Below are 16,259 nucleotides of genomic sequence, written 5' to 3'. Positions count from 1 at the left end.
GGATATTATAAAGGATAAAGATAAGCAACAAGATAAAGAGGTACATAAGACAATGTCCAGAAGAGTCCCAAGGACAGGAGATTTTGTCCCTGCGGAGTCGGGGTACACCACCCTCCTGGCACATGGATGTGTTCACCAACCCAGAAACTCTCCAAACCCCTTCAATTAGGTTTTTATGGAAGCTTCCATACATAGGCATGGTTGGTTAAATCATTGGCCTTTAATAAGTAACTCAACCTCCAGCCCCTGCCCTCTCCCAGGAGGTCAGAGAGTAAAGCTAGAGTGTCCAAATCTCTCATCACATGGTTAGTTTGCCTGACAACCAGCCCCTCATCTCTAGGGTCAGTACTGGAGTCACCTCCTTAACATAAACTCGGGTGTGGTTGAAAGGGGCTTGTTATCAACAATAAAAGATGCCCCTTCCACCTTTATTGATCAAGAGCTGTTTCAGGAGTTGGGGTCAAAAACCAATAATTATATAAAAGATGCTCCTATCACTCTTATCAATGAGGAAATTATAAGGGTTTTAGGCACTCTGGCCAGAAGATGGAGACAAAGACCAAAATGCATATTTCTTATTACATCATAGTAGCGCACGCAGGTGGTGCAGCGGTCAAGAATCCACCTGCCAGTGCAGAAGACTCGGGTTCAATCCATGGGTCGGGACGATCCCCCGGAGTAAGAAATGGCAATCCACTCCAGTATTCTTGCGTGAAAAACTCAATTTCAGAGGAGCCTGGTGGGCTATGGTCTCTGGGGTCACAAATAATTGGCCATAACTGAGCACGCGCACACGCAGTCACACTAAGCTTTACCAATACTCTTGAAGTGAAAGTCGCTCAGTTGTGTCCAACTTTTTGGGACCCCATGAACTGTAACCTCTGTCCATGGAATTCTCCAGGCAAGAATACTGGAGTAGGTAGCCATTCCCTTCTCCAGGGGATCTTCCCGACCCAGGGACCAAACCCAGGTCTCTCACATTGCAGGCAGATTCTTTACCATCCAAGCCACCAACAAAGTCCCACCAATACTCTAAAGGCCCTCCCAAAAAAAGACCTATGTGCCCTCAGACGCCAGTTATGTTCCTCCTAAAGCAGTTGGCTCCACAAGAGAACTGAGGTTTGGAATAGCCCAAGGGGACAGACAGAAGGAGAAGAGCAGGGGCCTGTAACCACAGCCCTGTGGACCCAGGAGCTTGCACTGACCCACACTGCTGTGTGATTTTTCTACAGCAGCCAAAATGAGTGGTTAGAAGGAACTTAATGTCCATAGCTCAGAACCACTCATCTTCTCATGCTTTGCTCAGGTACGTCAGGAGAATGCAGGTCCTTCTTTGTTCAGAGCTTATATGAGCCCCCACTGGGTGGATTATAGGAAAAGAGAAGAGCACAATTTTTCATCCAGTTTGAACCATGGAATCATTTCAGAATCCAGTCAGTCCCTTTGAACAACAGTAAGATAAATGCCAAGTCTCTTCTCTCTCGGGGCGTGTCCTGCTCCCAGCCCTTCCGCTCCTAGATGCCTAGATGCAACGTGGAGGGCTTCCCCAGCAGCGGTAAAGAGTCTTCCTGCAAAGCAGGAGACACAGAGATATGGGTCCTGGGTCAGGAAGATGCCCTGGAGTTACTGGAGATACTGGAGAAGGAAATGGCATCCCACTCCAGTAATCTTGCCCAGAAAATCCCATGGACAGAGGAGCCAGGTAGGCTAAAGTTCATGGGGTCACAAAAAGAGTCAGATAAGACCCAGTGACTAGATGCAACATGGGTGTGCAGGGAAGAGTGAGGCTAACACACCCTGTGTACACACAAGGCAGAGGAGACAACTTGAGACCCCTGGCACCTCTGGTCTCAGGGATGTCCCTTGTCTGCCATGTAGCGCTTGCCCCTGAAGTGTGCACAGCCTGACTCCCGTTCAACCTGGGCCCAGGGACAAGAGAAGTGGGCTTTAAGAAAGCTTAAGATAAGTGCAGTGTTATAAGAGAAATCAATGATAATCCATCTGATGAATCTGTGTATTTCAGAAATTCTGGAGATGGAAAACGCTTCTGAGAGCCTTTTCGTCAAGGATCCTCAAGGACGCCTTAACTCCTTGACCACTGTTCTTGGACAGGAAGTGGACCGGTTTAACAATCTGCTGAGGCTAATACACGTATGAGTGCTCACTGCCATCCTTGCTCTTGGGAATCAAAGTGTTGTGGAGCATGTATAACAATGTGACGTTTCCATTCCCATCACTTGAATATTTCCACGTCGATCTGCTAACAACCATTCAAGCCCAACTTGTCTAAACCTTAATTCACCCTCCTCTCACTAGTCTGTGTTTCCTTTCTCTAATAATGGCTTATGACTGCAGGGCATTACAAACCCTTCATTATCCTAACTTGCACCCTTAGAATTTGATTGACACTTTAGGAATTTGAGCAGGGACCTAAGCACTCAATTAAGAGAGATTCAGACTCAGTGCTTGTTCCCAGTGTCTGCTTGCATGCTAAGTCGCTTCAGTCCTGTCCTACTCTGTGGGACCCCAGGGACTGTAACCTACCAGACTCCTCTGTCCATGAGATTCTCCAGGCAAGAACCCTGGAGTAGGTTGCTGTGCCCTCCTCCAGGGGATCTTCCTGATCCAGGGATAGAACCTACGTCTCTTATGTCTAACCTGCATTGAAAGGAGGGTTCTTTACCACTAGCACCACCTGTGAAGCCCAATGTCTAGTTAGCATCTAATACCATAGTCTTTGTGAAGACTATGAAAACCAAGTTTCTCTTAAGTATGGGCCATAAAACACCTGCATTAGGATCCACTATGCCGTGTGCTCCAACTATAAATTCCATGATTCCACTCCAGACCTACCAAGTGAGGATTCTTGAGTAATTCCTGCAAATGTGAATTTTAAATGAACACCCCGAGACGATGTCATTGCAACTAAAATTTGAGAATAACTATTTAAACTTTTGCCTTTTGCTCAGGAAAACTTTCCGAAGGCCCTTGACTTTGTAATGATGGCTACAGGAATTCCTGGTTTCTCTGTGCGTGACTTTAATAAGGGAAACAGAGACTGACTACTGAGCAGTAACAGGGGAAGTTTTACTGCCAAGCAGGGAACCAAATACCTGGCACAGGATTAAGGCTCAGTGATAAGACTGGAGAGGACAGCCACGGTAGACTTTTTTTTTTATGTGAATGAACTTTATTTTTATTTTTGGCTGTGATGTGTCTTTGTTGCTGCTTGTGGGCTTTCTCTAGTTGTAATGCATGGGCTTCTCATCATGACGGCTTCTCTTGTAGAGCATGGGCTCGACACATGGGCTTGAGTAGTTGTGGCACAAGGGCTCAGTAGTTTCAGTTCCTGGGCTCTAGAGCACAAGCTCAGTAGTTGTGGCTGACTTTAGTTTCCCTGTGGCATGTGGGATCTTCCCAGACCAGGGATTGAACCCATGTCCTCTGCATTGGCAGGTAGATTCTTAACCACTGGCCCACCAGGGAAGCACTAGGGTAGATCTTTTAAAGACGGACTATTCCCTATTAGGAAATCAAGTCTCCAAATGTTTCTGGTTGTCTGACAATACCCAGGCTCATGGGATGGGGATGAGGGGAAACTAGGTCAGCTGAATACGTGACATCTTCACCTTGGGTCTGCTAGGTAAACAGCAGTACCAGAAGGCCAACTAGTCAGGTCAGAGTTTATCACCTTTTCAGTTCAGTCACTCAGTCATGTCTGACTTTTTGTGACCCCGTGGACTGCAGCACACCAGGCTTCCCTGTCCATCACCAACTCCCAGAGCCCGCTCAAACTCATGACCATCGAGTCAGTGATGCCATTCAACTATCTCATCCTCTGTCATCCCATTCTCCTCCTGCCTTCAGTTTTGCCCTGCATCAGGGTCTTTTCCAGTGAGTCGGTTCTTCATATCAGGTGGCCAAAGTATGGAAGCTTCAGCATCAGTCCTTCCAATGAATATTCAGGACTGATTTCGTTTACGATTGACTGGTTTGATCTCCTTGCTATCCAAGGGACTCTCAAGAGTCTTCTCCAACATCACACTTCAAAAGCATTAATTCTTTGACACTCAGCTTTTATTAGTCCAACTCTTACACCCATACATGACGACTGGAAAAACCATAGGTTAGACAGACCTTTGTCGGCAAAGTGATGTCTCTGCTTCTTAATGTGCTGTGTAGGTTTGTCATATCTTTTCTTCCAAGGAGCAAGCATCTTTTAATTTCATGGCTGAAGTCATCATCTGAAGTGATTTTGGAGCCCAAGAAAATAAAGTCTCTCACTGTTTCCATTGTGTCCCCATCAATTTGCCATGAAGTGATGGGACTGGATGCCATGATCTTAGTTTTTTGAATATTGAGTTTTAAGCCAGTGTTTTCACTTTCCTCTTTCACCTTTATCAAGAGGCTCTTTAGTTCCTCTTCACTTTCTGCCATAAGGGTGGTGTCATCTGTGTATCTGAGGTTATTGATATTTCTCACTACAATCTTGATTCTAGCTTGTGCTTCATCCAGTCTGGGATTTCACATGATATACTACTCTTGCATATAAGTTAAATAAGCAAGGGGGCATCACCTTCTACATTGAGTGAATCAGGGTATAGATTAAACTGCTGTGATAAAGATTCCCAAATACAGCGGCAAAAACAAGATTGGAATTCACTTCTCTCTCTGAAGAGCCCAGAGGAACCCCTGCCTAAGGCAGGTAGTTATTCTTGCTTTGTCAGTTTAATCAGGAATCCCACTGGAAGGCTGGCTCTTCCAGCCTCAACAGGTGACTTCCACCTTTGGTACTAAAGGAGCTGTTCCAAGTGTTCCCTTTTGCCAGCCACTCAAACAGGGGAAAGAGGACCAAGGGACAGCAGCTTCTTCATAAAAGTGTCACACGGAAGTGGCATACATCATTTTTTCTTATATCCCTTAGCCAAAACTTGATCACATGGCAGCACTCCAGCTTCAAGTGTTCCTGGGAAATGTAGTCTCTGTGTTGGATTGTTCTGTGCCCAGCTAAAACTAATGCGGCTGTTGTTATTGTTTAGTCATTCAGTCGTGTCCGACTTTTTTGCAACCCCATGGACTGTAGCCTGCCAGGCTCCTCTGTCCATGGGATTTCCCAGGCAAGAATACTGGAGTGGGTTGCCATTTCCTTCTCCAGGGGATCTTCCCAACCTAGGGACTGAACCCACATCTGCTTGGCAAGCAGATTGTTCAAAGGAAGAAGAGATGGATTCTGCTCATCTCTGGCCTCTTCCACCTCATGCATGGTCACCCACTTAAGGATGGATGAGTCCAAATGTCACTTCCTCATAAAGTCTTCCTGGAATACCTGTCCTTCCCTCCACCACCAGATGACAGAGCCCCCTTCTCAGGGCTCCGTCACCTGAGATGCTTGTGTCCATCACTGTATTTGTGTACAACATGCCACCTTGCTTTGTAATTACTCCTCCATGAGTATGGCTCCCCCAGCAGACAATGAACTTGAAGACAAAGGGACTGGTATTAATACATAATTCATATCTGTCTGGGGACTTCCCGGGTGGCTCAGATGGTAGATAATCTGCCTGCAATGCAAGAGACCTGGGTTTGATCCCTGGATTGGGATGATCCCCTGGAGAAGGGAATGGCTACCCACTCTAGTATTCTTGACTGGAGAATTCCATGGACAGAAGAGCCTGACGAACTACAGTCCATGGGGTCACAAAGAGTCAGACACAACTGAGTGACTAACGCTTCATCTCTGTCTCCCCAGTGCCTGACACCTCCTAAATCTTCCATGAATATTTGAACATGCAAGTGAACTAATGTGGCTCTCAGGAACAAAGTGATCCCCTCTGGTCAAACAGTAGTGTCCACCACTAATGGAAGAATTCACCTAATAAAAGCAGAAGAAAGAGGAGCCCAGGGAGAAGCAGGCTGCAAGGCAATCAGGAGTCAGAGCTGAGCACTCCCATTAGAGGCAGGGTAGTGGCCACCATGGGGTGCTGGGCCTGCACCAGAGAGCTCCCTCATCCTGACCCCTGCCCACTCCTGCCTGGCTCTGGCTGTGTCGCAGCCTCACCTTCACTTCACCCAGCAAACAGCAAGGTTGCACTGTGGCGGCAACAAGGCCAAGGGAGGGTGGGAGCATCCGGGGCTTTGGGCTACCATCTTGGTGAGCTCACTGGCCTCCTGACGGCTCAGGACCATGAGACCCGGCAGGTTCTGGGAGAGATGAGGTCCCTCAGGGATGTAGGCTTCTAGATATAAGGGAGAAAGATCTGAAGTGCATTCTTCTCACTGAACATGACTGCTTGTCAGCCGCTGCCTCTGGGAGAACTGGCGGCAATGTGACCTCTATCTGCTTTCCACTGATCTAGACAGCACTGGAGGCCTGGTCCTTGCAGTGATCTGACTCAAGTGTTATCCACACATCTTAAATACGTCTTCTGCTTCCTTCTTCCATTTTTGTTGTCTAAGGTCGAGTGGTGTTTTGGCCCTGGCCAGTCCCATCACTTCATGGGAAATAGATGGGGAAACAGTGGAAACAGTGTCAGACTTTATTTTTTTGGGCTCCAAAATCACTGCAGATGGTGACTGCAGGCATGAAATTAGAAGACGCTTACTCCTTGGAAAGAAAGTTATGTGCAACCTAGATAGCATATTCAAGAGCAGAGACATTACTTTGACAACAAAGGTCTGTCTAGTCAAGGCTATGGTTTTTCTTGTGGTCATATATGGATGTGAGAGTTGGACTGTGAAAAAGGCTGAGCGCCAAAGAATTGATGCTTTTGAACTGTAGTGCTGGAAAAGGCTCTTGAGAGTCCCTTGGACTGCAAGGAGATCCAACCAGTCCATTCTGAAGGAGATCAGCCCTGGGATTTCTTTGGAGGGAATGATGCTGAAGCTGAAACTCCAGTACTTTGGCCACCTCATGCGAAGAGCTGACTCATTGGAAAAGACTCTGATGCTGGGAGGGATTGGGGGCAGGAGGAGAAGGGGACGACAGAGGATGAGATGGCTGGATGGCATCACTGACTCGATGGACGTGAGTCTGAGTGAACTCCGGGAGTTTATGATGGACAGGGAGGCCTGGTGTGCTGCGATTCATGGGGTCGCAAAGAGTCGGACACGACTGAGTGACTGAACTGAACTGAACTGAAAGGCTCTTTTCCTCTGCTCTGCTACATATGGTTCCTCAGATCCTAAGGGCATATCTACTTAAAACTCCTCTTTTCTAGCACTGCCTCTTGTGAGAAGAGATGCGAAGAAGGGAAAAACTCCATGAAGGAATAGAAGGATGACTAGCCCTGTCTTATCCACATGTCACCTTGTCTCTAGAACTATTTGCATGTGGTCCTAGGACTTGGGCTTCCTAGGTGGCACTAGTGGTAAAGAACCCGCTTGCCAATGCAGGAGATGTAAGAGATGCGTTTTGATCCCTAGATCAGAACAATCCCTTAGAGCAGGGCATGGCAACCCACTCCAGTATTCTAGACTGGAGAATCCCATGGACAAGAGGAGTCTGGTGGGCTACGGTCCATGGGTTCTCAAAGAATTGGACACTTTCATCAACATAAATTTGCCCTCTAATATCTTCCTGTAATATTTCCCCTGTATATGGCAGCAGTTTTCACAAAACTGGAACCCATGAGAGCAATATACAAATCTATGTTGTTGTTGTTTAGTCACTAATTCATGTCTGACTCTTTTGAGACCCTATGGACTATAGCCTGCCAGGCTCCTCTGTCCATGGGACTTCCCAGGCAAGAATACTGGAGTGGGTTACCATTTCCTTCTCCAGGAGATCTTGCAGACCAGAGATTGAACCCACATCTCCTGCACTGGCAGGCAGATTCTTTACTGCTGAGCTACTGGGAAACCCCTATACAAGTCTATACACCCTGCCTTTACCTTTAGCCTGGTAGCAGATAGTGCTTTGTATTTCCCATGGCTGCTGCTGGTCCAGTGTCTCCCAGGACTGCTGCCAGCCTCTGTCTTTTGTTGAGATGAGGGGAGGATAAGGAGTGTACCTTTAAAGAAGTATTTCCAGTATAAGGAAGCTCTCTGGTATCAACTGAAAGACTGGTCTCATCTAAGAATCTCCCCTTCCTGCTATAACTGCTGGGGCTGCAGGCACCCTCTGGATAGAGTTGGAGGTACTTCCCATGACCCCAGCCCCCTCCGTGGTTCCCAGATCACTAACCGTAAGGCTCATTCTTTCTTCAGCCTGGAGGACAGCTGGACAGTGGCATTTCTCAAAATGCTTGGGGGACATTTCTCTACCTTCCCTTCTCCATCCACTTCACTGTATCATGCTACTAACTGCCTAAACCATGCCCACTCCAAGGTCTTATACCTCTATGTCACAGGTTGTAAAAACTGCATGAAGATTGGAAGGTCTGACCCAGCAGAGGGCCTGCATAGAGGATACAAGCCACCAAGCAGGCCCTTCAGCCCAAGGCAACACCTGCCACCATGAACGAGGGTCATCCCCACCTGATAAAAACATCTGTGAAAGGCACCAATCCTTTCTTGTTCTTTCAGACCTCTCTAGATACACTCAACAAAGCCATTGCTGGATTAGTGGTGATGTCTGAAGAAATGGAAAAGGTGTATAACAGTTTCCTCAACAACCAGGTTCCCTCTCTATGGTCCAATACCGCCTACCCATCCCTGAAGCCACTAGGATCTTGGGTCAAAGACCTTATTCTGAGGACTGCATTTGTGGACGTAAGAAAATTTACTTCTTTGGGGTCTGATCAATCTGACGATATGGTTGGCTCTAGGGTCCTTAGGAAGCCCTCGCTAACTGAAATATTGACAACCATTGAGGGATCATCTGAATCCAAAGAAACAGAAACTTCTGGAATAGCATCACTTTGAAAATCGTGCACTGATTATAGTGTAGTTTGCCCTGTGCCCTTATCCCCACTTTTCATTTTAATTCCAGGCCATCCTTGGGGTTCAGATCTCATTCATGGGACCCCCATCATGAGGTACAGAACCAATCTGACATGGGTCCAAGTGGCCAGGCGTGACCTTGCTGATATCTCCCTCTTCTAGAACCTCCATAATAACCAGGTTCTGGGTTTATGGTCAGCCTGGTAGGTGAGGAAGGGGGACAGGGCAGGCAGTAAGAATGGGGCTAGTGATAACTCAGGATCGGTTTAGATTCTGCCTCCTAAGAGACCCTCAGAAATATAACTCTGACTTAAATGACAGTTGCTATCTCAGAAAAAAAAAAAAAAAGTACATTATATAATGTTTCTCCTTTAGCTGTGGCTCAAAAGAGGACAGCCCAAGTCCTTCTGGATCTCCGGTTTCTTCTTTCCTCAAGGATTTCTAACAGGTATCACTGCTTTCCCTAGAAAAATCCCCATAGGAAAAAAATCAATAAGTGTGTGATGAGTTGTGCTGGGTTTCTGGGAACTGGGAAAATGGCATGACTGCTGATGGCCTAAACCAAGGGGAATTGATTATACAGCAGCCCAAAAAGGCCCTGCTCTTCCTCACTTGCAGAGGAAAAGGATGGCAGAAATAGCAGGCATTCCCCCAACAACTTAATCCCTGCTGCTCTCAGTTTACAAGTCTAAAAGCTACTTCCCTGAGAATGCACACAGCTGCCCCAAGTCCCCATGGGACCCATGCTCAGGACCCACCTGCTCTCCAATTTCTTTGGCTCCAACTCTGAGCAGCTTCCTTCTCTCTAAAAAAATATTTTTGCTGTTCCTCCAGTGGTCCTCAGGGATTCTGGCCAGTGAGCCCCAGAGGGCACTAAGGCCTCTGGGCTCCTAGATGCTAATTTTGTTGTTGTTTAGTCTCCAAGTCCTGTCCAAATCTTTGCAACCAATGGACCATAGCCCGCCAGGCACCTCTGTTCATGGGATTTCCCAGGCAAGAAGTACTAGAATGGGTTGCCATTTCCTTCTCCAGGAGATCTTCATGACCCAGAGATTGAACTCACATCTCTTGCATCTCCTGCATTGGCAAGTGGATTCTTTACCACTGAGCCACCAGGGAAGCCCTAGATGCTAATTAGCCCAGCTCTTAATCTGTCTCATCCCGAGTCCATCATACACAGCCCAGAAACAGGCCATACAGGACAAGCTAAGCAAGATGTTAAAAGTTGGGAAGATCGGGCTCTGAAACGCCCTTGCTGGCTTGTCTCCCCCATTGGCAGAGCAGTGCACTTTAGACTTGGCCCTCCCTCTCTTTCCTACCAGGACCAAAATTTTGACTCCACCCCTCTCAGTAATTCAGAGTAAGATGTTAACGGTTGGGTCTTCTGGATGGAGAGGAAGCTCTTTAATGCTAGAGCATCCTGGTCCAAGCAAGTGGAAGCTATGTTTGGATAATAGCAACTCAGCTTTCTGGCTTTTGTATTTACAGGAACTCTTCAAAATCACGCTCGGAAATACAATTTGCCTATAGATGAGCTGAGCTTCAAGTACAACATGGTTCCTGTCTATCGGGATCAAGCCACAGTCATAGAAGCTGCCAAGACAGTGCAGTTTGGACAAGAACTGCCCATGGACACAGAGGTACTGTCCCCCTGACCGTTGTTACAGCACAGCAGCTTCTATCTACTGTCATCAGGATCTCGAGCAATCTCCCCTCCCTCACCCCTTCCACTTTCCATGTGCAGGAGTGGGAGAGGGCAGGATGGGTCTATACCTCCAAGCATGCATGCATGCACACATACTAAGTCACTTCAGCATGTCAGACTCCCAAGACAAGCTCCCAATTACCAGTGACTGGATGGCAACCACCTAAATTAGTCTGATCTGTAGAAATATATTTTACATCAATACTGCTTATTTCTTTAGATACTTAGAGTAACTTTCTCATTCATGTGGAGGCAATATTTGTTGTCTAGTCACTAAGTCATGTCCGAATCTGTGCAACCCCATGGACTGTAGCCTGCCAGGCTCCTCTGTCCATGGGATTCTCCAGGCAAGAATACTGGAGTGGGTTGCCATTCCCTCCTTCAGGGGATATTCCCAACCCAGGGACTGAGCCCACGTCTACCCACATTGGCAGGCGAATTCATTACCACTGAGCCACCAGAGGAGGCAATGTAGCAAGAGGTTGAAAACCAGAGTTTCAGCATCAAGCAGGCCTGGGTAAATTCTGCCTTCCCCTCCCCAGCTGTGAGTGCTAGAGCAATGATTAACATGTCTGCACCTCAGTGTTCACATTTGCAAAACAGGGCTCGTGCCACCAACTTCAGAGTTGTAGTGCATTGTCAATGAAACTGCGGGTGTCACGTGACCACTATGTAGCGCACTCACAGTATATAACTGTTATCAGAAGTTAAACCTTCCTGCCTCATTCACTCAGCTGTCTCCTAGCAGAACTGATATGCTAACTTCACACATCATGTAACTGTAACTACATTACATAACCGGCAGGAATGCACTAAGGAAGCAGTTCAGGCTCTTTGCTTACATGGTTTACTCCCTCTAGAACAGAGATTTGAAGTGTGATCCCCAGACCAGCAGCCTCAGCATCACCTGAGCACTTATTGGAAATGAACTTATTTGCAAAACAGAAAACAGACCCACAGATGTAGAAAGGAAACTATGGTTACCAAAGTGGGGAGAGGGGAGGAGGGATAAATTAACAGGTTGGGATTAAGACATATACACTGCTATATGTAAAACAGATAAGCAACAAAGACCTACTGTGTGGTACAGGGAACTATACTCAATATTTTATAATGATCTGTAAGGGAAAAGAATCTGAAAAAGAATATATATATACAAGTATATAAGGCTTCCTCAATGGCTCAGTGGGTAAAGAATCCGCCTGCAACGCAGGAGACACAGGAGATGCAGGTTTGATCCCTGAGTCAGGAAGAGCCCCTTGGAGGAGGAAATGGCAACCCACTCCAGTATTCTTGTCTGGAAAATTCCATGGACAGAGGAGCCTGACAGGCTACTGTCCAAAGGGTCACAAAGAGTCAGACACGACTGAGCAACTAAACACATACACATATACAAGTAGATACACACATGTACATATATATATATATACACACACATATATATGTATAACGGAATCGCTGTACCTGAAACTAACACAACATACTTAATTTTTTTTTTCAAGTAAAGTAGATTAGCATTTATTTATGGGTCCCAAGGACCCATTCCAGATAGAATCAGAAACTCTGGACTGGGATCCAGAAATCTATATTTTAATAAGTCCTCCAGGGGGTTCTTCTCAAGTTTGAGAACCCCTACTCTAGAATATCTCAACCTGGATTGCAGGTTAAAATCATCTCTGGAGCTTTAAAAACATCCTGATGCCCAGACCACATCAAGTTGCATCAGAATCACCCCAGTGACATCAGTCATCTACTTGTTAAAGCTCCCTGGGTGCTTCCAGCATACAGCCAGGGCTGAGACTCACTGCTGCCCATCTGAGCTGGCCACCTCCAATGTACTGAGATATTAATGGGGCAGGGGAGCCTCCAGAGCACCTGTCCATCCCAGTGGGGCTTATAAATGTCATTTTCTATGCGTGCTATGACATCAAAGATCTGTTCCAGATTGCCTTTGCTAAGAATGTATTCACTAGACGGTCAGTGTATATGGGGTATGTGACTTTTAGTGGCTTTCCTTAAAATATCATAGTATTAATAGGAATTTCTCCTGGGTAATTTAATCAGTATCCACCCCACTCAGATCTGCTTGATCTAGTCTTTGCTCTGAATAGCAAAGATGCACAAAGGTAAGATTGACCCCATATTCATGGATTACTCTACAAAATACTGTAATTCCCCATGCCTCTTAATTGCCTATATCTTAAAATGACAGTGAAAGAGTTTATGTCTTTAAGAACATTTGTTTTAGCATCAACATTTTTTTATCTTAAAGTATTAGCTTGTAAAAGTAGGGAGGAAATCAATTTTGAAATGCACTCACTGTTATTTTGAGACCCTTCTCAGCCAGGAGAGTGTCGCAGGCCCAGGTCAGGAATAATGAGTCTGCAGGAGGGCAGGACAATACCCGCATAAAAGCCTTCATCCAGGCCATCCTGGATGTTGGCCCTGCTCTGTGCCTGGCATGCTATATCTGCCACATAGGCCAACTGACAGACAGAAGTTCACAGTAACTACTGGCGTCTCTGCCCTCCAGCCACACCCGTACACACACGTCTCCACATGGGCCATGTACAGTGAGCCGTAGCGAAGCCTGGGAATCTCTGTCTTCTGTGGAGACTGCAGACTGTATAGTCAGCCCATCTCTTGGTCCTCCCAGAAAACACAGCAAAAGACTGTTAGACAACTTGAGTTCTGTTACCAACAACAGGGCCACTGTCAGCCCAGTGCCGCCTTCATGCCATTTAGGAAAAGGCACTCCTCTTGGAGGTGTGTGCAGATGACTCCTACACACAGCCTGACAAGCTCATGGCAGGATGGTTTCAGCCTCTACTCAGGCAAACCTGCACAAGTGTGTATGGCAGCCCCGATAACAGGAAGGCCCACCGCACCACGCTGTACCCATGGGATAAACTACAAGATGCTAGAAAGTAAAGTCCAACCCATAAGAGCTTATCATCCTTTGATTCACTGTAAAACATACCACTTAAAACCACACTGCTTAGTCCTCTGTCTGCAGGTGTGAAACTCCAATTGTAAAAAGATCTAGGGCCCCAGGACGGGCCAGATTCACTCAGTGTTTGAGGAAGGATACACAAAGCTCACACCTGGCAGAAACTAGACACTAGTGATGACATCTAATCACAGGACATTGAGGGATAGGGTCTCTGTCTCTGTCTCTTTCTCTCACAAAATTTCTTTTAAAAAATTCTCCATAAGCATTCTGCAAATATTGTCACAGATATATAATCTATCGTCTGGAAGAGCACTCAGATCTTTGAAAGGCCTTGCTAAAAATAACAGATGATAATCACAGCCCTAGTGGCCACTTCCCATGAGAAGGGGAAAATCCTAACATCTTGGTATCAGAGACTGAAGCCCATCAGTGGGTTTCCCTGGGGTACCATGTACCAGACAGCCTTGTAGAGTGTGAACAGTATGAGACTTGGTGACAAACTGAAAAGCAAACTATATCACCTTTTGGAGCCTTGGCATTTCCTCTCTAAGATGTGAGGGATAAGAGAATCTCTAGAATAGTTCTTCAAACTGATTGAGGATGTAGGACTAGGAGGGGGCCCAAGAGGGCGACCCCTCCTGCTCTTCTCACCTCTGAACGTCTACGTATCTTTCAGTTGCCCTCTCCTGAGGATGGCGTTCTTGTCCATGGGATGTTCATGGATGCTTCTCGATGGGATAATAAGGACATGGTGATAGAAGACGCACTGCCCGGACAGATGAATCCAATGCTGCCTGTGGTGCATTTTGAACCACGACAAAATTATGAGCCAAGCCCAACACTCTACCACTCCCCACTTTATAAGACAGGGGCTCGAGCAGGAACCCTCTCAACCACAGGTGAGGACATTCTTACATCGGCATATAAATAATGACTAAATGCAGACTACAATCAAAATCCAAATGCTTTGTTGTAATGTACAAATGGTGATCTTGGGTCGATTAGCCAGGCTTAAAATAAGGCCGCTTATAACATACAAATTTATCAATGCTGTAAATTCTATTCATTTTAATGCTGAGTATAGATTAATATTATAAAACCAATGCTTGCTTCCATTAGTCTGGTGGTGGTAATGAGTCGAAAATAGTTTATTGAGCAACGTCTCCTAATTTCAAACTGATGGACTGAGTAGACACTAAAACATTGAGACTCAGCATAGAAAGAGATTTTAAAATAAATAAATGAATGCCATGGTACAAAAGGGGAAATCTTAGTAGTCCTGAAACTGAGATACAGCCCTGAAAAAGAGGAACCAGATCTTTAGAAAGCCATTATTAACAGATAAGCTGAAAGACTGCATGCAGAGAGCTAAAGAGTGAGCCAAGAGAATGCACTGAGGAAATCCCTAAAAATACAGCTCAAAGCAATTTTTTTTTAACATAACACTATGGAAAGAGTCAAAATTTCCAATATTTATCTAGTAGGTAATCTGTAAAGAGAAAAGAGAGAAAAATGGAAGAGCAATAATATTTGAAAAAGTGGCTGATAATTTCCCAGAACCGAAGAAACACTTGAGTTCTCAGATTAAGAGAGCTCACAAAGTAGAAGAGGTAATTTTTTAAAATATACAACAAGCCAATAAACAATCAAATTTTAAAAGAAACCTAGATATATCAAAGTGATACTTACTATTATCAGAAAGAAAATTCTCAAAGAGATAAAATTATTAATAGGCTGGAAATAAAATTTCAGAAAATGAGACTCAGATTGACTTCAGACATGTCTCATTATCCACAGTGCATATAAAAAGAAAATAGAGACACCTTTTCAAAGTGTTGAAGATAAAAAACCTTAAACTAGAATGGCAAATGCAACCAGATTATCATCTGAAAGGAAAGCTGTAATAACAACTGTCTTGAACATACAAAGTCTCTATAGTAATCACTACTGATCCTCTATTTAAAACTCACACAGAGAGTTAAATCTTTAATATTTGATGATAGAAATGAATTTATAATAACTTGGAACTAAATTTCCAAATGACAGAAATATGGGATGGGGGAGCAGGGCAAAAAGAACTAAAACAGTTGTTCTCATTTCAATGGAAGATGTGTAGATACTGATGATATTTATTTTTCTCAGTTAAAGGATGTCCTCTCAGGGCAAGGTACAGAATAGAACTAAGGTAGCCACTCATGTCACATGATCTACCACTCCCATGACAAGTCTAAAACACACATTATTCAAAGGTATTTTTTAAATTAATATGGTATTTACAAGTTTTTGTAGGGATATATGCTTTATTTATCTTGGATAAGTATCTAGGAATGGAATGATGACTCATGCAGTAGGTATATGTTTAACGTTTTAAGATACAGCCAAAATGTTTTCCAAAGCGACCACAGCATTTAACATCCCCACCAGCAGTATATGGGGGCTCTAGATCCTCCAGATCCTCACCACCACTTAGTATGATCAGTCCTTTTAATTTTAGATGATAGATGACAGACAGATAGCTTGATGATAGATAGATAATAGAATATAGTGGTATCTAATTTTCATTTCCCTAATGACTAGTGACAGTAACCATCTTTTCTGGTGCTTATTTACATCTTCTCAGATGTGTCTGTTCCAATCTTTTGCCCATTTTTTAACAGAGTCATTTCTCCTCTTATTTATTGCTGGTTAAAATTCCAACAGGAACTCTGGTTTTCAGGAAGA

General features: G+C 45.0%; 2 protein-coding genes across 2 annotated transcripts in view; both read left to right on the top strand.

The window, feature by feature from the left end:
* Nucleotides 1–16,259, top strand: part of TMSB10 (thymosin beta 10) — a 225,675-nt gene that overhangs the window by 101,631 nt on the left and 107,785 nt on the right. The window lies entirely within an intron of this gene.
* Nucleotides 1–16,259, top strand: part of DNAH6 (dynein axonemal heavy chain 6) — a 279,939-nt gene that overhangs the window by 261,780 nt on the left and 1,900 nt on the right. Inside the window, exons 72-76 of the mRNA XM_055540370.1 lie at nt 2,024–2,151; nt 8,524–8,709; nt 9,256–9,328; nt 10,369–10,520; nt 14,215–14,437. Coding sequence (XP_055396345.1) covers nt 2,024–2,151; nt 8,524–8,709; nt 9,256–9,328; nt 10,369–10,520; nt 14,215–14,437 — 762 coding nt within the window. The remainder of the gene's footprint in view (nt 1–2,023; nt 2,152–8,523; nt 8,710–9,255; nt 9,329–10,368; nt 10,521–14,214; nt 14,438–16,259) is intronic.

This window comes from Bubalus kerabau, chromosome 11 (assembly GCF_029407905.1).
Source record: "Bubalus kerabau isolate K-KA32 ecotype Philippines breed swamp buffalo chromosome 11, PCC_UOA_SB_1v2, whole genome shotgun sequence".
NCBI classification, from domain to species: Eukaryota; Metazoa; Chordata; class Mammalia; order Artiodactyla; family Bovidae; genus Bubalus; species Bubalus kerabau.
This window is presented reverse-complemented; position numbering and strand designations above follow the sequence as displayed.